At 36.4% G+C, this 24,694-nt stretch overlaps 1 protein-coding gene across 1 annotated transcript in view; it reads left to right on the top strand.

Moving 5' to 3' along the window:
- CB1H4orf17 (chromosome B1 C4orf17 homolog) overlaps positions 1-13,681 on the top strand; it is a 35,979-nt gene extending 22,298 nt beyond the window's left edge. Inside the window, exons 5-9 of the mRNA XM_043571842.1 lie at positions 178-321; positions 9,205-9,286; positions 10,665-10,851; positions 11,790-11,833; positions 13,307-13,681. Of these exons, the coding sequence (XP_043427777.1) occupies positions 178-321; positions 9,205-9,286; positions 10,665-10,851; positions 11,790-11,833; positions 13,307-13,509 (660 nt within the window). The 3' untranslated portion in view covers positions 13,510-13,681. The remainder of the gene's footprint in view (positions 1-177; positions 322-9,204; positions 9,287-10,664; positions 10,852-11,789; positions 11,834-13,306) is intronic.
- The last annotated feature ends 11,013 nt before the right edge of the window (positions 13,682-24,694 follow it).

The raw sequence follows: 24,694 nt of genomic DNA, 5'->3' as shown, positions 1-24,694 counted from the left end.
GACCTGGCTGAAGTCTGACGCTTAACCGACTGCGCCACCCAGGCGCCCCGACCCCTCTTTACTTTTATGTCTGCCTCTTATTTAGCTATAATATTTCTCATTCATTTTATATTCAGCTTTCATAGAAAATGTGAGTGGATACAAATGCATATTGATTATATTATGCCTTTGATTTAGGAAGAAATTAAGGTAAAAGAGCCACTGTCACCTCCAAAGGCATGCTCTACTGCTGGCTCTTGTTCTTCAGAGGTGATGAGTACCAAGACCGACGTCAAAGAGAACACCATTTGCATACCAAACTATCTGGATCAGGAAATCAAAGTAAGAGGCAGATTTTTTAAATCCATAACTTAGGAACAGCATGAACATACAAAAAGTCACATTACTAACATCCTTAAAACTCTTTAGTGGCTCCCCCTTGACAACTGAATTGATTTAAAACCACTTAGCCTGAAATCCAGGGCCTACTTCTATTTTTATTTCCAGTTTTCTCCCTGGAATCCCGTCACTGTTATGGAAACCTAACCTTTGGTTTAGGCATAATGAAGAACTTGGCATTTGCTGAACAAGCTCAGCCCTGTTCTTCCCACGTTTCTCTTTATCATTCTTTAGCATTCTTCCCAATGCTTGAAAGGCACTACTTCTTGCCATTAGCTATATATTTCTTGTACATATTTTAAGGCAGAGATTCCTCCAATCAACATCCATCTCTCTCTTATCTGTGGAAAACTGTTTCCTCAAACCTACTCTGCCTGGGGTTATAAACTTAGTTATATTTATAGTAATATGCCATATCAGACTACTGGAAGGTTCTTTCCAGCCACAATTATCTCTGAGAATGACATATAATCAAGAATAAACCAATCAGCTGGTATCTGTTTTCCTTCTTTAGATCCTCTTGGTAACCTCCACATTGCCTCGCCAAAAGACTCACTACAATAAATTAAAGGTGAAAATACCATAATGATGACTTTGATAGCAGTTATAAATAAGTCTGTAGTAGCAATTACAAATAGCAGAGCATGTTATTAGGGTTATTATTGAATAATCCTGATAAGGAACTATTTTTTTTTTTAATTTTTTTTTTCAACGTTTATTTATTTTTGGGACAGAGAGAGACAGAGCATGAACGGGGGAAGGGCAGAGAGAGAGGGAGACACAGAATTGGAAACAGGCTCCAGGCTCTGAGCCATCAGCCCAGAGCCAGACGCGGGGCTCGAACTCACGGACCGCAGGATCGTGACCTGGCTGAAGTCGGACGCTTAACCGACTGCGCCACCCAGGCGCCCCAATAAGGAACTATTTTAAAAATAAAACATAACAGTGGCATTGGGTATAATTATGCTGATGATTAAAATTGGGAAGGAAAATAAAAGGAAGGGAGAAGAGGATAGAGTATCTGAAGACATGCGTTGCGGTTATACATGATTTCCTGATGATTCTGGCTAAAGACTTTCTATTTACATAGAGTCTTCAGAATCACTGTCTGTCTACCCACTACCATCTGGCACCATAGATCCTCTAAAATTCGCTCATTTCCACCCTTAGGGACTTTCCTTCTCTTTGATCCTCAGTGGTCACCTTCTACTCATTAAAGTCTCAGTTTAAATATCACTTAAAAATACTTTCCCTGACCATCCAAAGTCGCTACCTAGTCACTCTCTATACTATTACTCTTTGTTATTTTTTGCATAACGCATGCCCTATGTGATATGTTTCTATTTATCTGTTTCAGTACTGTCTCTGCTTCCTTGCTCCACTCACACCAAAATTTAAGTCTTATGGATCTCATACTCATCTGTCTTGGTTACTGCTTTATCTTCTGTGCCTAGATAAGTGCTGGGCACCTAGTAATTACTAAGTATTTATTGAATGTTGAATATAAACATTAAAAAGAAAAGTTCTACCAAGATCAAAGTGGAACTATAGAAAATCAGCTAACTATATAGGTCCTCAACTCAACCAAATGATAAACTGAGTACAGTTTTAGTAAGACTGTCTTCCTTCTTTATGCACATCAAATAATAGACCAGCAACATGATCTTATAGAACTGGGCTTTTGGGCATCTATTTAAAAAGCCTTCCTCTCAAATGCATCTTCTACCTCACAGATTTTGACTTAACTGGACATTAATACAAAATCTACTAAAACGTACTCTTTGAAAGAAGGCATCCTGTCTATCTTGTTACAACTGATTCCTCAGCACTCATCACTTTGCTTGAAAACTATTAACTGGCACACACAGCATGGCATTTTATCTAACAGTTGGTGGCTATTTGTTAAATAAATGAAAAGAGAGGGAGTAAAGTGAGAAAATAGGTCTTACCAAAGTTTTTTGGCTTGTATAAATGAGTCCTAAAAATAAATCTCATCTTGGTGGTATTCCAACCTTCCATGCTTTCAAAAAAAAAAAAAAATGAAATATCTTCCAATTTCCTACTATCCAAGCTGGTAACTCTGAATGGCCGTAAAGTCAAGAAATGTTTGTGCAAGCGTGTGTATGAAAGACTGTACAGTTTTACAATTATTATTTTACGGGAAAAGAAAAACAGAACTCTGTGTCTGTTCATATCTCGTTTTTAGATTTCCTCCTCAAAATCTCGAATTTATAGAAATAAGTCTCTTTACTATTGGCACAAAAAGACTGCCAAACACATTCATTTACTTTACAAATATCTAATATCAATGACAAAATACTAGAGTTTGGGGATATAGCTCATTCCTTCACTCACATAGGTTGTGAGAGAGATTGTGCAGGTGTTGTTAAGAACATATAGGAGGAGATTTTGGAGCTGAGAGAGTCTTCAAGGGGAAAGAAACGTAAAGAATGTTTAAGACATAATTAGAAGATGAATAGAAGTATGGAAGAGATCATTCTCAGACGAAAGACCTTCATATCTAAAGGCTAAGAGGTGAGAGCACTGTTTATTCAAGGAATTAAAAACAATATGGCCGATGCAGAGTGCAGGGAGAAAGCTGCAAGAGATGAGGTTGGAGACTTATGCAGAGACCAGAAATAAAAGATATTATAAGCCATATTGAAATGTTCAGATTCATCTGAAGTACTATGGGAAGGTAGAGTAAAATTTTAAACACTGAGTTATACTGAAATTACTTTGTAAGTATAAGAATTAAAAGGTCAGATTGGACTTTAGAAAAGTCACTCTAGATACAATATGCAGAATTAATTTGGAAGGGGGAGGCAAAATTGCAAGGGAGGTACTGTGCTTCCAAAATGTTAGGTTAATTCCAAGACTTAGCTTCCTGCTGTAAACAACTATATAACCGGGAAAAATACATGAACAAACTATTTTCAAGCATTAGGCAACAGACAGTGTAGATTTATGATGGTTGATAGAAAGAAGGGAAACCATTGAGAAGATCTCCACTTTCAACCTAGATTTCAGCCTGGGCTTACTCCTAATCATGGCACAGAGAGGGGGAAGCCTAAACAGAACAATAACAGAAGTAACAGCTTCACTAGGTAGAGAAAAAAGAGTTTAGAGCTTGGGCATTCTGAAGTGGCTGGAATTTACAAATAAGATACTAAAGAGGAGGAATCTGTGGAGAGAATGAGCTCCAGAAATCTGTATAGGGTTCCACAAGTCTTTAGTTCAGTATAAGTTACATATGCACAGGATGATATTCTGAGACCTGGAAGAAGAGAGCTAGTGGGAAGTAGGACATTGCTTAGAGACGCTGGTGTTCTGGTCTGGCAGAGTGGAGAGACCTTACTGAACACACCAGGAACTCAACTGAAACCCCAGAAAGTCACACCTGAAAAGAGAGTAGGGTACTCTAGCCCTCAGTAGGGGCTACTCTAGATCTATAACCTCAAATCCTAAAATCAGGATTTAGCAGACCAAATTCACCCACCAATATATTAGGTACCATCGAAAAAAAACTCAATGAAAAGAAATCAGGAGGATTCCGTAAAGTACATATTCTACTTCCTCTCACTGAAAGGAGAATTATATTCTCTCAAAGTTGATCACTGAGAGATCTATAAATTAGAAGAAGCTGGGAGCAATGTGCGATCACCATATTGATGAAAAACCCATTAGAGGCAGAGTGGCCTAGGGAATACCATAGGGCTTTTTTTCTTTTTTTGCCATGGCCATTGATTTATTGTGAAATTAGGAGCAAATTTATACTCTCTTCTAGTATATTGCATTATTGAGGACAAAAATCTTAATAATATAACAAAGTTCAATATAGGGCAGTGGATTTTTCTGCCCTTTAATTTCAATTCTGTATCTCCAGCATCTAGATCAATAACAAACACAAATATCTGTTGAATTAATAATACTTCAAGAAATATTTTAGTTGATAAACCTTTAGCCAGACTCATCAAGAAAAAAAGAGAAAGGATTCAAATAAGTGAAATCAGAAATGAAAGAGAAGAAATAACAACTGACACCACAGAAATACAAAAAATTATATGAGAATACTGTGAAAATTTATATGCCAACAAATTTGATAATGTAGAAGAAATGGATAAATTCCTAGAAACATACAATCTTTCGAAACTGAACCAGGAAGCAAAATAGAAAATTTGAACAGACTGATTACTACTAACAAAATTGAATCCGTAATAAAAAAATCTCCCCACAAATGAAAGTCCAAGACCAGATGGCTTCACAGATTAATTCTACCAAACATTTAAAGAAGAGTTAATACCTTTTCTTCTTAAACTATTCCAAAAAATAAAATAGGGAGGAAAATTTCCAAATTCATTTTATGAGGCCAGCATTACCCTGATGCCAAAATCAGACAAAGGCACTACAAAAACAAAACAAAACAAAACAAAACAAAAACAAAAACAAAATTACAGGCAATATCTTTGATGAACACATATGTAAAATTCCTCAACAAAATATTAGCAAACCAAATTCAACAACACATCAAAAGGACCATTCACTATGATCAAGTGGGATTTAGTCTATAGATGCAAAGGTTGTTCAATATTTGCAAATCAATGCAATATATTACATTAACAAGAGTAAGGATAAAAACCATATGATCATCTCAATAGATTCAGAAAAAGGTTTTGACAAAATACAGCATCAATCTGTGATTAAAAACTCTCAACAAAACTACATTGGGGAACATACCCCAATGTAATAAAGGCCACATATGAAAAACCCACAGCTAACAAAATACTCAATGGTGAAAAACTGAAACTTTTCCTCTAAGATCAAGAATAAGACAAGGATGGCCACTCTCACCACTTTTACTCAACATAGTGCTGGAAGTCCTAGTGGCAGCAATCAGCAAGAAGTGAAATAAAACACATCCAGATTGGTAAGGAAAAAGTAAAAGTTCCACTAGTTGCAGATGGCATGATACTATATACCCTTAAACACTCCACCAAAAAACTATTAGAACTAATCAATGAATTCAGTAGAGTCACAGCATACAAAATTAACATATAAAAATCACCTTCTAATACAAGGTATCAGAAAAAGAAATTAAGAAATCAATCCCATTTATAATTGCACCAAAAATAATAAAATACCTAGGGATAAATTTAACCAAGGAGGTGAAAGAGCTATACTCTGAAACTATAAGACACTGATGAAAGAAACTGACAAAAACAATAGAAAGATATTCTATGCTCATGGATTGGAAGAATTAATATTGCTAAAAATGTCGATAGTACCTAAAGCAATCTACAGATTCATTGCAATCCTTATCAAAATACCAAAAACATTCTTCACAGAACTAGAACAAATAATACTAGAATTTTATGGAACCACAAAAGACCCTGCATAGTCAAAGCAATGTTGGGAAATAACTAATCTGGAGGTATAACACAATCCCAGATTTCAAGACATATCACATAGCTATGGTAATCAAAACAGTATGGTTCTGGCACAGAATTAGATACATAGATCAATGGTACAGGATAGAGAGCCCAGAAATAAACCCATGCTTATATGGCCCGTTAAGCTATGACCAAGGAGGCAAGAATATACAATGGGGATAAGACAGTCTCTTCAACAAATTGTATGGGGAAAACTGGATAACAACATGAAAAACAGAGAAACGGGGCCACTTTCTTACACCACAGACAAACATATACTCAAAATGGATTAAAAACCAAAATGTGAGACCTGAAATAATAAAACTCCTAAAAGGAAGCATAGGCCGTAATCTCTTGGACATTGGCTTTAGCAATATATTTATGGATATGTCTCCTCATGGAAGGAGGACAAAAACAAAAGACAAAAGCAAAAATAAACTACTGGGGCTACACCAAAATAAAAAGCTTTTGCACAGCAATGGAAACCATCCACAAAACAAAAAGGCAACCTAATGCATGGGAAAATATATTTGCAAATGATATATCCAATAAAGGGTTATATACAACTCAACATCAAAAAGCCAAACAATGCAATTACAAAACTGACAGAGGAGGGGCACCTGTTAATCGTCCAACTCTTGATTTTGGCTCAGGTCAAGATCTCACAGTTGTGAGATCGAGCCCCATGTCAGGCTCCATGTGAAGCCTGCTTGTGATATTCTCTCTCTCTCTCTCTCTCTCTCTCTGTGTGTGTGTGTGTGTGTGTGTGTGTGTGTGTGTCTGTCCTTCCCCCACTTTCTCTTTCCCTCTCTCTCAGAAATAAATAAACATTAAAAACAAATGAACAAAAAACCAAAGAGCACATGGCTTAAAAATGTTGGAGAAAAAGTATTATGTAAATGTGTCAGGCACATATTTGGTAAAAATATATTATTAAAACAATGTGCAGAGGGAGGTGCCTGGGTGGCTCAGTTGCTTAAGCATCCGACTTCAGCTCAGGTCATGATCTCACATTCATGAGTTCGAGCTCCCCCATCGGGCTCTGTGCTGACAGCTCAGAGCCTGGAGCCTGCTTCAGATTCTGTCTCCCTCTCTCTCTGCCCCTCCCCTACTCTCTCTCTCTCTCTCTCTCTTTCTCAAAAATAAATAAACATTTAAAAAAATGTCAGAGGATCTGAATTGACATTTCTCCAAAGATGGCCAATAGACACATGGAAATGTGCTCAGTATCACTCATCATCAGTGAAACGCAAATCAAAACCACAAAGATATCACCTCACACCTGTCAGAATGGCTGGTATCAAAAAGGCAATAATAACAAGTGTTGGTGAGGATGTGGAGAAAAGAGAATGCCTGTACACTGTTAGTGGGAATGCAAATTGGTGCAGCTACTGTGAAGAACAGTATGGAGTTTCCTCAAAAAATTAAAAATTGGAAATACCATATGATCCAGTAATTCCACTACCCAAAGAAAATGAAAACAGTAATTCAAAAAGATGTACGCCCCCCTATGTTCATTGCAGCATTATTCACCATAGCAAAGATATGGAAGCCACTCCAGTGTCCATTGATAGATAAATGGATGAAGAAGATACATATATACATACATACACACCATATCTTATATGTACATACATATACATATATACAATGGACTGTTGTTTCATCATAAAAAAGTGTGAGATTGTGCCATTTGTGACAACATGGATGGACCCAGAGGGTATTATGCTAAGTGAATAAATCAGACAAAGAAAGAAAATACCATATGATTTCACTTACATATGGAATATGAATAACAAAACAAATGAACAAAACAGACTCTTTTTTGGTTAAAAATGTTTTAATGTTTATTTACTTTTAAGAGAGAGAGACAGACGGAGTGTGAGTGGGGGAGGGGCAGAGGGAGGGGGAAACACAGAATCTGAGTCAGTCTCCAGGCTCTGAGCTGTCAGCACAGAGCCCGACTCGGGGCTCAAACTCAGGAACCGTGAGATCATGACCTGAGCTGAAGTCGGACGCTCAACTGACTGAGCCACCCAGGTGCCCCCAAACAGACTCTGAAATACAGAGAACTAGTAGTTGCCAGGGGGTAAGTGGGTAAGAGGATGGGCAAAATAGGTGAAGACGATTAAGAAATACAAACTTCCAGTTATAAAATAAATAAGTCATGGAGATAAAAAGTACAGCATAGGGATTGTAGCCAACAATATTATAATAATGTTGCATGGTGCCTACATTAATTTGGTGAGCATCGAGTAACGTATAGAACTGTCAAATCACTATGTTGTACACCATGTTGTATGTCAACTATACTTCAATAATAAATTTTTAAAAAAGGAAAGATTTCAGGCACGCTAGGGAAAAGGATGTTGCAGAAGCTCAAGCGAGAATCGATGATAGTTTAGACTGGGCCAAGGGTGTGGAGATAAAAAGAAATGGAGAGATTTGAGAAATATTTAGAAGAAAGAATTTACTGAACTTGTTGTCTGGCAGCATACTTTATGTGCAAGGGAGTCATCCAGGATGAATCTCAGGGTCTGGCTTGGACATATATTCAGTGTATGCCAGAGCTGTCCATCGAGGTAAGGGAACCAGGAGGAACCAAGTGTGGAGCAGGTTTTAGAAAGAAGAAGATGGGTTTAGTTTTAGATAATTTGGGTTCAAAGTATCTATAGTATATCTAGGTGGATACATTTGGTAGGCAGCTGGATACATAGGACTGAATTTCAGATATGTCTAAATTCTAAGAACAGACACAATTTAGAATCAAACTGGAAACATCATTAGTTGTGCTTAAAGTTTTGTACTTTAATGCTTATTATAGTCCATTTTTATTAGAATTATTTCATATATTTATCTCTTCTATCTTCCACATATCAGACCCTAGCTCTGAATTTAAAACACACACACACACACACACACACACACACACACGTCAAGGAAGGATACTGACTGCCAAAAGTGAATTATATTCCTAGCCCATTGGACCAGCCACTGTGTTTAGGGAACTGAGGAAAAATGACTCCAGCTAGATTCACCCACCACGGTACAGCAGGGATACAGTTGTGTGACTGGAAAATCCCAATTAGAACCCCATGGTGCAGTGGGAAAGGATCCATTCCCCAAAAAGAAGGAAAGTGAATTGCCCCTCCGGAAGATGTGGATACTGAGCAGACAAAACAAATAGTTTGGGTATTATCTAACCCAAACTATTACTTGTATTGATTTTTTGTTTGTTTTCTCTTTGAAATCTGGTTCCCAGGCTAAAATCCCAATTGATTTAATTGAGCAGTGGGTACAGAGTGACATTTGGGCGATAAGATTGTGGAGACAGTAAAGGAAATCTTGTAACACACCATTTATTTGCTCACTCTGTAATTCTAATATTCTCTGTCAGATTCTGGCAAAGCTCTGTAACGTTTTACGTACTGATTCCCTGGCGGAAGTTCTACAGTGGCTGGTTCATGCCAGCACAAAAGGTGAGATTAAAATAAGCATTTGCAAACACTGGGCTTAGTTTATTGTCAGAAAGTGTGAATGCGCCAATATATGAAGTTTTCTACCATGGATTTGCAAAGATAATGTTGCAATATTATTTCCCTAGTACTTCGGTATCAGAGTCTCTGTAGTCCTCTATAACTGACTGTATGCAACTGGTCACTCAGTGACCCCAAATTTGGTATGCCCCACACTAAACTGCTTTGGGTGGTGTGAAACACGTGTGTCGAGGGCTGGCTTGTGCTTCTTCTCCTAAGTCCATACACCGAGGTGTCTCCCTGAGTATATTTTCTGGCCTACCGTGAACCGTGAACACAGAGCCTGTTTCCTTTCTCTGGTATGGGTGGCTATTGCACAGCCTTCCAAGTTCTAGATTCTAACAGCTCTGCCAGTTCCCCACCCAAATCATCAACTCAGTCATCTCTCAGCCTCCTTTTGGGCCTGTGTGGCCTGTTCCATGAAAACATATACCAGTCCCATGTGGGCCAGCCATAAATAGCATAGAGTGGCTTCCCTCAAACCTAGCTCGTCATCAGATTGAGGCAAAACTTCTGAGGTGGGCAGGGCCTGAGAATTTGCATTTCTAACAAGTTCCTAGCTGCTGATAATGCTGGTCTGGGGGCTACTTTTTGAGACTCTGCACCAATAAAAGTTAGGAAATATGGATGTGTTAGAGATAGACTAATATTCTTAAATGGGGAGAATTTTGGCAATAGTACTTTACCCAGGAACTCAAGACTACTTGGCAAGCAATTAAGAAGTATTTGGGGGCAAGGAGTCTTTGATGATTATTTTTTCTTTTTAAGAATGTAACTTAAAAATATACACAAGTAATTAAGTACTTATTGTTGAGGGGAAAAACCCAAATGAACCAGAAAAAAAATATGAGAAAGGAAGAATAATAATGAATAAAATCATCACAGACATCATTTCAGTGACTACTTTGTAAATATCTTTATAGACATCTTATAACTATTTACTACTTAACTATTAGTCTGTAATTAATGAGATTATATTGTACTTATTATTTTGTGTAGATATGCTTTCTTTTATTTGGCAGCAGCCTGAAAGGCTGGGCTTTGTACTCAATATTTAAAAAGAATTCCACTGCCATTCAGGGACAAGTGCCTCAGTGAGCTAACAGCTCGGGGCACTCTATAGTATCACAGGTCAATAGAAATCAGGTTGATGTGAACCAATTTTTCTGCAGAAACCTTGACTCATGAATAAATGCCTACTTGGAAAACGGATTACCATACCAGCCTTTCACACTAGAGTGCTGGATAAAAGAACCAATCCTGTGTTTCTAGTCAACATGATAATTATAACCTTTATGCCCACCCCTGTTCTTTAAATCAGAAAAAGAGTGGATCTCAGCTTTGATTCATGCTGAAATGGCTGAGATAAATTTGTTGACTCAACGAAGAAACATCTCAGCAGAACTAGCAACAGAGAGTAGGAAGCCACCCAAAGTTAAATCGCCCCCAAATTCACCTGCAAAATCTAAAGTACTGACCAAATCGAGGGAAAGACAGCAACCAACCAGGTAATTAGATATAATGGCTAAGTAGATATGGTACAGAAAGATTTTCAGCTTTCTTTTTGTTACCTTTCAAAACACTAAACATTCTGATGTTTTAAGTCTCCTCTTTATTCAGCAGGGGACCACCATGTGTATTTATTTTCTTTCATTTTCATAAATGTAATATGAGAATTATTCTAAATCCTATTTTAGCCACCCAGACATCTAAGAAAATGTAGTTTTTTTTATTTGCCCTAAAAATGGAAGCAATAAAGAAAACAGAAATTGTATTATTATTGTATATTTTGTTGAATGCATATCACACAAGTATCACTTTTTGTGTGTGTGTGTAGAACAATGCTAGATTAAAATAAATTGCTTCAATTAATTTCTCTGGCACACTCCTGGAGGCTGCTAGAGGGAAAAATAACTACTGCAGCAACTGTAAATTATTTTAGTAGAAATTTTTCTTAAACCTTATAATTTCAATGACAGAAGAAAATACATATATATGTGTAATACCATGGTGAAAGAATGTGGTAAGATGTTATTTAAGTCGGGAGAGAAAGTCTTGTTACTTTAAAATTAAAAGTTGGGTAAAACTTAAACTGAGAAAAAATAAATATTCAAAACCCAAGTCACTTTAAAAACGTTTGAGACAGAGGAAAGTTCTGTATTGCAAGTTGTCTCCACTTTAAAGTTTCCATAAAGTTGGAAACTGGGAAATAGGATCAGTCTTTCTACCTTAGTGAATAATATATGATGTACTGTTTAGATATGACTCAAAGTCAGAAGAATTTCTCATTGGAAAGTACCTTTAATACTGTCTACATTGAAAAACAAAGAATTGGGATAAAATATTTAAGATACATATATACTTAGCTTACTGATCATAGTGCAGTCTATAGAAAATACTTGTTTGTATCTGTGAATTTCATTTTCTATTTCTCCATTTGATTTAGAGTGTCAAGTCAAGGATCTGAAGGAAATAAGGAAGTACCAAAAGGTTAAGTACAGTTTGTGATACTCAGTTGGTATAGAGAAACCAATAAGTATCTACCTAACTATTTAGGGACACAGACAAGGACAGGGACCTATGGTTTTAAAAGCAGTGTAATACCATAATGATTTCCAATTACTCTTAAGGGACAGTGTGTGCTGAATTTCTCATTGAGATAAATTTGACATAAACTTAACTTTGTTTTGAAAGGCAAAGTGCCTCATCAGGGACAGACACTCTAAGAAACAAGACAGCAGGATACATAGGTTTGGTCTGGCCAATCCAGGAGAGGCCCTGCACTGACCTAACAAAAGGACAGTGATCTCAGGGTTTTGCTTCTTCATAGGTTAACTGTGAAGCTAAGTGATTTTAACTAGAAACCAAGTCAACCGTAGAAAACAGTAAAATAGCAATCAGCCACAAGCAGATGCTTTATGAGACAGCTGAAAAACAATAGAGAGGAGTAGTTCTCTGTCCCAGCCACACCCTACAGTTTGGACCAACAAGAATCAAGAGTTGTAGAATGTCCTACTTCAGTTCAGAATAGCCCAACTGAAACATCCCTGTGGGTTTGGCAGCTCCTAACTTAAAACAAGTGTAGCAACAATGACTATAGAGCAAAGACCAGGAGGAGGATGTCTATAAGTCTCAAACAAAAGTCTGTCCTGTTATATCTACAAGTTTCCCTTATACCAAGAATGATATGGTAATCAGAGTTCTTTGAGGTCACTCTAAACCCCAGCGCCTTTTGTTAGGGTTAACACCAAAGAGGGCCCATGTGTTAACAGGCAATAAGAAATAAAACTTAGAAGTTAGAAAATACTCCCTTATACTGACATGCCAAGGATGGTCTATTATATCTGATTCCTACCAAACTCCTCACCCTAAGATCACAAAATCATGACAGTGATGGTTTCTATTACTCAGCTTTACGTCTTATGTGTTGGCCCCAAATATATTTTACCCTATCTAGATATTTGGAAAGCTTTTGTATAGAAGCCCCAATCATACTTGTCTCCAGGGGTGATAGTCAGCATTTCCCCAAATCCTTATTCTGGCTTGGGTTTGACCATATAGGTCTTGGGAAGCTCTTACGAATACAATTGACTTGTTTTAATCTGCTTATCTATTTTCTTTTTTGTCTTTCAAAACCATAGATCCTTTTCCTTCCTCCCACTCTTCCCATTCTTACCTATCACCTCTACAGATCACTAATTCTAATTAATTCCTACCAAAACAATGTTTGATTTTAAGAGGATAGAACATATCCTGCATGTTATAGAAAATATTACTCATTAAAAAAGAGCAGGTAGTAAGAAAGATGAGACTGGTTTCTTTTATGAATATTGGGTATATTTGATTGGCCTAAACTTCATATAGTTTTTTTTGTTGTTGTTGTTATGTCATTTGCTACTAAAACACGGCAGAAGCTATATTTATGTCTCAATTTTGGCCTTATTTAGACTTTTTCTATTTCAGAGGCTGAACACAGGCCTCCATTTTTTATAAGAAGAAATAAGATGAAAATGCCCATTGCAGAATATTTCAGCAGACCAAAGTCTCCTCCCAGGCCTAAAACTCAGGAAAGCATATCAACAAAACCAATGTCAGCAAGAAGTATACACCAAGGATGCACTCTCTCTCCCCAGAGAGCATTTTATCCTTTAACATTCCAAAGGTAGAAATTCTGGACTGCGCTATTTCTTTCACAAACATGATCTTCACTCCATTACAACATCAAATTATTTTTTAAAAATATTTTGGTATCAAAGAATCAATAACTCCTCTATTTGGTGGCACATGTTCAAAGCACCTGTGTATAATGCTACTAAATAAATATTAATGGAGACAGTATTTCTATTTGTGGTTAATTTTAGCATGATATGTAAAAGAAGTATGTTAATTTATATACCATATTTCTAGTCTTACACTAATTGCATTAATACATATGCTCAGGGCCCTGATGCTAGAAAAAAACATCCATAACAGAATTAGGCAGCTACAATTTGACACATCCTCTGAACTCTTGATAGAGGAAAAACAAAAACAAAAACAGAATTTTAACATCTGAGCTAGTTTTCACAATCTATAGTGTTTCATTGTTGTTGGAGCACTGAATGAATTCCACAGTGATTATGAAAAAATAATGACCTTCCCCCAAAAAAGACATAAAAATTTTCACTAATTTATGAGCCAGAAAGGAACTAGTTTCTACTCATTGCTAATTGTGAATGACGTTAACAAATTTACTAATATTTCACTTTTTTACATTTTTGAAATAAACCACTCCTGGGCCATAGCTATTATTCTTTCAGTGTATTACTGGATTCTATCTACCAGTTAGCCAATCTTTTAGAATGCTGCATCGATATTCAAGAGATACTATAAATTTTGTGTATGTGTGCATGTGTTGTGCAATCTTAATGACAACATTTATATCACATTTATTGTGTGTCAGGAATTATTCTAAACACTGTAGACACAGTAACATTTACTTTTCACAATAACTATTTGAGATAGCTACTATTGGTGTTCTCTCTCTCTCTCTCTCTCTCTCTCTCTCTCTTTTTACAAGAAAACTGAGGTGCAGAGTTGTACTCATTGGGATAGGGTAAACAGTTGTAATAATTGTCATCTTTAAAATACAGAAGAGGATTATTTCTCACATAAGAGTTCAAAGTGTGTGTTGTTAGGTGACTGCTTTACTTGGTGACTCAGGGGCCCACAATCCTTCCATCTTGGCTCAACCATCACCCAGGGTTTCACTGCCAAATGCATCCTACTAGCAAAAGAGGAAAAGGAGAGTGGAGGAGAATTTTAATTTCCTACAGCTGCTTTAATAAATTACCACATATGGTATCTGTCTTTCTCTGTAGGTTTTCACTCTTATGTGGATCCTGAGAAACTTAACAGAAGACCATGGGTGAGGGGGAGAAAAAAAAAAGAGAGGGAGGGAGCCAAACCATAAGAGACTCTTAAAAACTGAGAACAAACTGAGGGTTGATGGGGGGTGGGAGGCAGGGGAGGGTGGGTGATGGGCATTGAGGAGGGCACCTGTTGGGATGAGCACTGGGTGTTGTATGGAAACCAATTTGACAATAAATTTCATATTAAACTAACTAGCTAACTAAATAAATTACCACAAACTTCGTGGCTTAAATCAATACAAATTTAATCTCTTACAAATCTGGGGGCACAGGTCAGAAATGAATCTCACTGGGCTGAAATCAAGGTGTTGGCAGGGCTATATTCCTTTTGGAGGCTTTAAGGAAGAGTCTGTTTCTTTTTTTCAACTTTTTTAGTATTTGTTTATTTTTGACAGAGAGAGAGACAGAATGCGAGCAGGGGAGGAGCAGAGAGGGAAGACAGAATCTGAAGCAGGCTCCAGGTTCTGAGCCGTCAGCACAGAGCCCAATGCGGGGCTCAAACCCACCAGCCATGAGAGCCTGATCTGAGCTGAAGTCAGATGCTCAACCAACTGAGCCACCCAGGCGCCCTGGGGAGAATCTCTTTCTTTGCTTTTTCCAACTTCTAGAGGTTACCTACATTCCTTGACTCCTGAATCCCTTCTATCTTTAGCACCAGCAATGGCCATTTGAGTCTTTCTCACAATACATCTCTCTGACACTGATTTTCTGCCTCCTTCTTCTGTTAAGGACCCTGTGATTACACTGGGCCTGCCAGTTATCCAACTTATCCAAGATAATCTTATTTAAGGTCAAAGGATTAGCAATTTAATTTCCCCTTACCGTGTAACTTTGCAGGTTCCAGGGATTAGGATTGTGACAGGACATTATTCTGCCTTGCACAAGGAGGGTACAACTGCTTAAAGTGTTGGCCTTGAAATGGCAAACATCACTTCTAGTCACATCCCATGGTTGGAAAACAGTCTAGCTGAAAGAGGGCTGATAAAATTCTTAAGCAGGAATCCTAGTCTAGTTACAACTATATTCTATGGAAAGGAAAGTTGAATTTTGGTGGACAGTTAAATCTCTGACACAAAGGTTTAGTGACTGACTGAGAGTGTGGCTGGAACTTGTATGCTTAACCACTAGGCACTACTGATATGTATCAAAACCATACTCACTTCATAAAATTAATATCAAAGCTTTTTCTCTTTTTCTTGTTATAGAGAGGTTGCAATAGCACTGCACATTCCTTTTCCTTGAAAACGTAGCGAAATTCTTCTATTGGACCTATCAGGTGTTGGGCGATGGTAGCCCTTTAATAATTTTATTCCTTCTATGGTAACTGGTCTGTTTATATTTTCTGTACTTTGGAGGACCAGTTTTGGAAATTTTAATTTTCTTAGAAAATTAAGCATTTCATCCACATTTCCAAATTTATCTTCATAGAATGGAGGCAGATTTGTCCTAATTCTAAATTCCTTGCTCTGTTTATTCTGAAATCTCATTTTAAGAAAAAAAAATGTTTTTAACATTTATTTATTTTTGAGACAGAGAGAGACAGGGCATGAACAGGGGAGGGGCAGAGAGAGAGGGAGACACAGAATCTGAAACAGGCTCCAGGCTCTGAGCGGTCAGCACAGAGCCTGACGTGGGGCTCGAACTCACGGACCGCGAGATCATGACCTGAGCTGAAGTCGGACGCTTAACCGACTGAGCCACCCAGGCGCCCCTGAAATCTCACTTTTATGTGTTTGTATTTTTTATTCAGTTAGCTAATGACTTTTTACATTTTATTGTCATTTTCAAAAAAAATCAGATGAATTTAGTGCTTTGTTCCACAATGTTCCTATATCTATTTCATTAATATCTCCTTTCATTCTTTATTTTAGTTTCTTTAGGTTAATTACTATTCTAATGTCTTGAGTTGGATGTTATTAATATAGGTATATTCATTCATTCTCATGTATTAGCATAAGTTTTTAAGATGACAAAACTCAACACCCTTCATGATTAAAATAATGAACAAACCAGGGACAGAAGGAAACTACCTCGACATAAAAAGAGCCATATATTAAAAGCCCACAGCTAACATTGTATTCAATAGGGGAAACACTGAAATATTTTGCTATATGATCAGAAATAAGCCAGGGATGCCCACTCTCACCATACTTCTATTCAATATAGTATTGGCACTTCTAGTCAGAGCAATCAGATAAGAAAAAGAAATAAAAGGCAAAAAAAAAAAAAAAAGAATTGGAAAAGAAGAAAATTAAAATGATCTCTGTTTGCACATGACATGCTATTATTTGTAGAAAACTAAAGATTATATGCACACACACACACACACACACACACACACACACACACCTATTAGAGCTAATAAACAAATTCAGCAAAGTTGATGATACAAAAATCAATTGCATTCCTGTACACCAATAATGACCAATTCAAAAAGAAAATTTAAAAAACCTATTTACTATCCAATTTCAATCCAATTGAAATTGGATTGAAAAACAATATTGCTAAAATGTCCACACTATCCAAAAATATCTACAGATTCAATGCAATTGCTATCAAAATACCAAAGACAATTCTTGCAGAAATAGAAAAAAAAAATTCTAAAATTCATATGGAATCTCAAGGGACCTAAAATAACCAAAAAAATCTTGAAAAAGAAAAAAGTTGGAAGCCTCATATTCCCAGATTTCAAAACATGCTACAAAGCAACAGCAATTAAAATAGGTTCTGAAATAAAGACAGAAATATAGGCCAATGGAACAGAATAGAGAGCTCAGAAATAAACCCTTGTGTTTATGACCAAGTGATTCCCAACACATATGTCAAGACTACACAATTGGGAAAGTACTGTCTTCAACAAAGGGTGTTAGGAAAACTGGATTCCACATACAAAAGAATGAAGTTACTTTATACCATATACAAAATTAACTCAAATTTGATTAAAGACATAAATGTAAGACCTAAAACTATTAAACTCTTAGAAGAAAATACAGGGGGAAAACTTAAGAACATTGGATTGGGCAATGATTTCTTGCATATGATACCAAAAACACAAGCAACAAAATAAAAAAAAGATAAATAGGACTTCACTAAACTTTAAAACTTTGTGTCGAAAGAAACAATATAGTGAAAAGGCAACCTATGGAATTAGGGAAAATATTTGCAAATCATATATTTGATAAGTGGTTAATATCTAAAATATATAAGGAACTTCTATAAATCAATAACAGAAGACAACCCAATTTAAAAATGGGCAAAGGACTTGAATAGACATTTCTCTAATGAAGATATGCAAATTGCCAAGAAGCACATGAAAACATGTTCAACATCATTAGTCATTAAGGAAATGCTATCAAATCCATAATGAGATACCACCTCACATCCATCAGGATGGCTACTATTAAAAGAGAAAATAAATGTTGGCAAGGATGTGGAGAAGTTGGACCTTAGACATTGTTGATGGGAATGTAAAATAGTACAGCCATTATGGAAAATGCCAGAAACTACTCAAAAACTTTAAAACAGAATTACCATATGACCCAGCAATCCCACTTCTGTCTATATATCCAAAAGAATGGAAAGCAGAATCTCAAAGAGATATTTGCATACCTGTGTTCATAGCATTATTCAAAATACCCAAGAGGTAGAGGTAATCCAAACGGCAATTGACAGATGACTGGATAAAGAAAATATGGAACATACATACAGTGGAATATTACGCAGTCTTAAAAATGGGAGATCCTGTCACATGCTACAACATAGATAAGCCTTGAGGACATTATGCTAAGGAAAGTTAGCCAGTCATAAAAGGACAAATACTGTATAATTCCACCATATGAAGTATCTAAAGTAGTCAAAATCACAAAAGTAGAAAGGTATTTACCAAGGGCTGGTGGGAGGATGAAGGTGTAATTGGTTTTTAATGGATATAGAATTTCAGTGCTTCATGATAAAGTTCTACAGAGCTGTTGCAAAACAATGAATATACTGAACACTACTAAACTGTACACTTAAAAAGAGTTAAGATGGTAAATGTAATGTTTTATCATAACTAAAATATATATATGTATATATATATATATATATATATATATATGGAAAATATATGCCTTGAACAGCACAGTTAACGAGCTTCATAAAATGAGCATTCCCTCATTTTTAATTATCTACAAAGAGTCCGTAAGATGTCCAATTTACTGGGAATCCTGGGTGGCTCAGCTGGTTAAGTGTCTGACTCTTGATTTCGGATCAGGTCATGATCTCACGGTTTGTGGGATTAAGCCCCATGTTGCTCTCTGTGCTGTTAGCACAGAGCCTGCTTAGGATTCTCTTTCTCGCTCTCTCTATGCCCCTCTCCTGGTCATGCTCTCTCTCTTTTTCAAAATAAATAAACTTAAAAAAAAAAAAAAGATGACTACTTTACTTTTGGTATGTCTCACAGATATGCCCATAAAACATTTAGGCCTAGATTTTAAAATACTACACCAGGAGTGCTGATTCATAGGGGCATATGTACCCCAATGTTTACAGCAGCACTATCAACAATAGCCAAATTATAGAAAGAGCACAAATGTCCGTGAACTGATAAATGGATAAAGAAGATGTGATTTATATATACAGTGGAATACTACTTGGTGATGAGAAAGAATGAAATCTTGCCATTTGCAACAGTGTAGATGGAACTGGAGGGTATTACGCTAAGTGAAATAAGTCAGAGAAAGATGACATATGTTTTCACTCATATGGGGAATTTGAGAAACAAAAGAAGACCATGGAGGAAGGGAAGGGGAAAACAATAGTTTCAAACAGAGAGGGAGGCAAACCATAAGACACTCTTAAATACAGAGACCAAACAGGGTTGATGACGGGTTGAGGGGGCAAAAATGGGTGATGAGCATTGAGGAGGGCACTTGTTGGGATGAGCACTGGGTGTCGTATGTAAGCAATGAATCATGGGAATCTACTTCTGAAACCAAGAGCACACTGTATACACTACATGTTAGCTAACTTGACAATAAATTATACTTAGAAGAAAAAAAATTAAAAATAAAATCTTTAAAAAATGAAATACTATGCCAGTTTGAGTTAAAAATTCTTTGGGGTTTTAAAACAGATGTACATAGGGGAAGGGAAAAAGAGAGAGAGAGGGAAGCAAACAATAAGAGACTGAACTATAGAGAACAGACTGAGGGTTGATGAAAGGAGATGGGCAGGGGATAAGCTAAATGGATGATGGATATTAAGGAGGGCACTTGTAATGAGCACCGGGTGTTGTATGTAAGTGATGAATCACTGAATTCTATACCGGAAACCAATCTTACACTATATGTTAATTACCTAGAATTGAAGTGAAAAACTGAAAACAAAAAAATTCTTTGGAACTTTAATTTTTTTAGGGTTATTTTGGTAATTTTAATTTAGAACTTAGTTATTTCATACGAACTTTCAAATGCATTGACATTTAGTATTTTGTAATATCCATGTTTCCAATATCCACATTAATTTCTTTATATGTGTGTTCTTGCTCTCCCTCTTAACATTTGGTTTTTTTTGGTTCAATTTTGCCAGAGGTTAACCTTTGCAGGGTTGATTTTTGCCTGGAGCCTCTTTACTGTGTTTATTGCTGCTATCTTTATTTCTTTCAACTTTGAATTTATGCTGCAGTCCTCCTTTTAACTTGTTAAATGCATAGCTCAATAATGCTTCCCTTATCTGACTTAAATATTTTAGGCTGTAACTTTTCCTCTAAATGTTGCTTTAGTTACATTCCACAAGTTTTTTTTTTTTTTTTTAATTTTTTTTTTCAACGTTTTATTTATTTTGGGGACAGAGAGAGACAGAGCATGAACGGGGGAGGGGCAGAGAGAGAGGGAGACACAGAATCGGAAACAGGCTCCAGGCTCCGAGCCATCAGCCCAGAGCCTGACGCGGGGCTAGAACTCACGGACCGCGAGATCGTGACCTGGCTGAAGTCGGACGCTTAACCGACTGCGCCACCCAGGCGCCCCGTACATTCCACAAGTTTTAATCCATAGTTTCATTTACTTTTAAATATTTTCTAATTAAATATCTTCTAATTTTCACTTTCTCCTGTAACCAAGTTGTTTATTTATTTATTTTTAATTCTCAAACATACAGTGTTTTTCAAACTTGTTATATTTTTAAATGATTTAATTGCATTGTGGTCAGATAATGTGATCTGTAAAAATGACCAGTTGTTTTATTTTTTTTTTAAAGATGACTTAATCCTTTTATTTTCTTGGGGGTAGTTTTGAGGGTTAGCACATGGTCAATTCCATAAATATCCCATAAGACTTTAAAAGAAAGAGAATTTTAAAGTTGTTGAACACAAATGTGCAGATATATTCATTAGGACAAACGTTATTTGTGCTGTTCAAATTTTATATACCCTTATTTTTCTTAGTGTTTCATTTATCAGTTATAAAGATGTGTAATAAAATTTTCCAACTATTTTAGAGTATATTTTGTAGTTCTGTTGGTCTTTGTAATTTTTCCATTTTGATTCATATATTTTGAAGTGATGTGTTAACACAGTTTAAAATTTTATAATGAAGTCATGACTAACTTTATCTCCAACACTAATTTTTACAATAAGAACCATCTAACATTGAAGACAAAGGTACTGGGTGGTAAGACATTCCTTCTATCTCACAAGTTTATTTCCTACTATAATATATTATGAGAGAAGTTCCTTATTTCTTACATTTGGAACTTACTTTCTTTTGTGCCCTCATATATAAATACTTCTATGAACATTCCATGGGCACTGGAAAACTACTTTCAGCCTGTAGGACTTGATATGTATCAATTATAAGTTTATTAATTATAGCATTTACATCTCCCATATATTTATCTTTTGTCCACTTGAGCTACTGTGGGTTGGAAAACGTGAATTAAAGTCTCCTTATACTAATGTATTTCTCACTATTTCACGTAATTCTCCAAGTCTTTTCTCAATGAATTTTAATACTATGCTACTTAGTGCATATTCATAACCATTAAATCTTCACTAAGGGTTGCATTCTTGAACATTACAACATGACTTTCTGTTCCTTAATTGTAATGTGTTGAACTTAATTCAATGTTAAAATTGTGACTTTTTAAAAAAATTATTAGCCCAATATGCCTTTCTCTATTATTTTCAACACTGCTGAGCAACATTATTTAAATACAACATATATTTAGGTTTGGGGTTTTTTTAAATTCAATTTGGGGGGCGCCTGGGTGGCGCAGTCGGTTAAGCGTCCGACTTCAGCCAGGTCACGATCTCGCGGTCCAGGAGTTCGAGCCCTGCGTCGGGCTCTGGGCTGATGATGGCTCAGAGCCTGGAGCCTGTTTCCGATTCTGTGTCTCCCTCTCTCTCTGCCCCTCCCCCGTTCATGCTCTGTCTCTCTCTGTCCCAAAAATAAATAAACGCTGAAAAAAAAAATTAAAAAAAAATAAATAAAATTCAATTTGGGTGATTTTAGACATTTATACTTGCTGATAGATTTGGTTTTGTGTAGTTACTGTTTTATGTTTGCAGTGTTTTCACTGCTTTTTAAAACATCTCACTAAATGATCTGTGATATCCATATTTTGTCTAATATGTATACATTCTGATTATTTAGAAAGCTCACATTTAAAAAAATCTTATCTAAGTCTGGGTTCCTTATCAGAGTCCGAAGCAAATATATATTATGGGGGGGGGGGGGGCAGGCAATGACAAAAAAGAATGAAAACCAAGGGAAACAAGGCAAGTAATGAAGAAATGTCAATATGAGAAAGATTATGAAATTAACTGCTGCTTGGTTTCAAACCAATTGATTGCTCAACCCTAAGAAACAGGATAAAAGGAATAAAACTCCTGTTTCACGAATGAGGACACAAGGACTATGAAGGCTCGTTAAGTTGCCCAAAGTCACAACAGGTGGCAGCGCCAAAATTTAAGCCTACTCTTCCTACTAATTGCATTATCTCTTCATTCTGACGCCGGTTCTCCCCTTCATGTTTATGAAATGCCTACTCTATGTGTCTGGCTAGGAGGCAGAAAAACAGATAGGGGTGCCTGGGTGGCACAGTCGGTTGGGCGTCCAACTTCGGCTCAGGTCATGATCTCATGGTCCATGAGTTCGAGCCCCGCGTCGGGCTCTGTGCTGTCAGTTCAGAGCCCGGAGCCTGCTTCAGATTCTGTGTCTCCCTCTCTCTCTGCCCCTCCCCCGCTCATGCTCTGTTTCTGTCTCAAAAATAAAGCATTAAGAAAAAACTTTAAAAAAAAAGAACAGATAAACATCTCTAGGTCAACTGAGATCAAAGTTTAATGAGCACCATAGGCTACTGCTGTCATTTAATCTCTGCTTTCCCTTTTGTCTTCTAAATTTTCTTTTTACAACCATTGTCTGTACATGTTCTCAGTGCTCCATGGACAATTCTTGCCTTTTAAACTGTATCATCTGTGTCCCTATCTATAACATGAAATGATCTTTCACTTTCCTTTGTAATTGGTAGTAATTGATGAGTCTCATCATTGTTCATTCACCTTAACATTTCTTCAGAATTGCTTCCTTTTTTCTTTTCCAATCTTAAGTATTTTCAAATGCTCCAAGATGGCAACACACTGATTTCTGGAGAATCAATCTGAAGAACACTCCTTCAAGAATGAGCTTGATTTACTAATACGGCAGGGTTTTTAAAGAAGCGAGAGAAAATTTTATTATTTTAGGAGACATATCTTCTTTTGATGTGTTTATTTAAGTACTAACTGAATTCCCCACCCTTATTATTTTCCAATACAGGTGACTTCAATATTACCAGTTTTAAATAAGGCACCTTCATAAACCAAAACAATGTTGAGAGAAAATAATACATTAAAATAAGAAAAGAGATTACTATTATTTTAAAAAAGATTTTTAAATATCTCAGCAATTACTTATTTCTAATTGTAATCTTACCCTTTTTAAATAGAAGGTTTTATCTCCTTCTTGTCATCAACAGCCTGATAGGGACTTGTAAGGATAGAATTGTGCCTACATATGAACATATGTTGAACGTGTGAACATTGAACATATGTTCAAGTCCTAGTATCTTGTACCTGTGGGTGTGACCTTATTTGGAAATAGGTTCTTTGCAAATGTAATCAAGTTAATATGAGGTCATATTGGATTACAACAAACACTAATCCAATGATTTGTATCCTTATAAGAGGGATACAGACACAGGTAAAGAAGACTGAGGCTAGAAGCCATGTGATGACAAAGCAGATACTGGAGTGATGCAGCTGTAAGAACAGTCAAGATTGCTGGGAACCACCAAAAGCCAAGAAGAGGCTAGGAACAATTCTTCCCTATAGCCTCCAGAGGGAAGCTATAGGGACCCATCTCGATTCTATGGTTTTCGCCTCCATAATTGTAAGAGAAGAGTGTCTGTGTCTTGAGGTGCTCGGTTTGTGATAATTTGTTATGGCAGCCCTAGGAAACTAATACAGGCCTTTCATAATTACTGAAGATTGTTATATAGTGCCTGCAGGGATTTTTCCCCTTTCAGAATTAACCTGTGCCCCATTCCATATCAAATAATTTAAGTAAAAGGCATAATACAGTTGACCCTTGAACAACATGGGTTTGAACTGCATGGGTCCATTTATATGTGAATTTTTTTTGATATAGGACAGTACTGTAAATGTATTTTCTCTTATGACTTTAACATTTTCTTTTCTCTAGCTCACTATATTGTAAGAATATAGTATAAAATACATATATAGAATATGTGTTAATACACTCTTTGTTATCAGTGAGACTTCTAGTCAACGGTAGGTTATTAAGTTTTGGGGCAAAGTTATAAATGGATTTTCAACTGTGTGAGGGGCTTGGTGCCCCTAACCCCCACGCTTTTCAAGAGTCAAATGGATTTCATGCTACTAAATCATATTTACTCAGGAATA

The sequence above is a fragment of the Prionailurus bengalensis genome, chromosome B1 (assembly GCF_016509475.1).
Source record: "Prionailurus bengalensis isolate Pbe53 chromosome B1, Fcat_Pben_1.1_paternal_pri, whole genome shotgun sequence".
In the NCBI taxonomy this organism is placed as follows: domain Eukaryota; kingdom Metazoa; phylum Chordata; class Mammalia; order Carnivora; family Felidae; genus Prionailurus; species Prionailurus bengalensis.
This window is presented reverse-complemented; position numbering and strand designations above follow the sequence as displayed.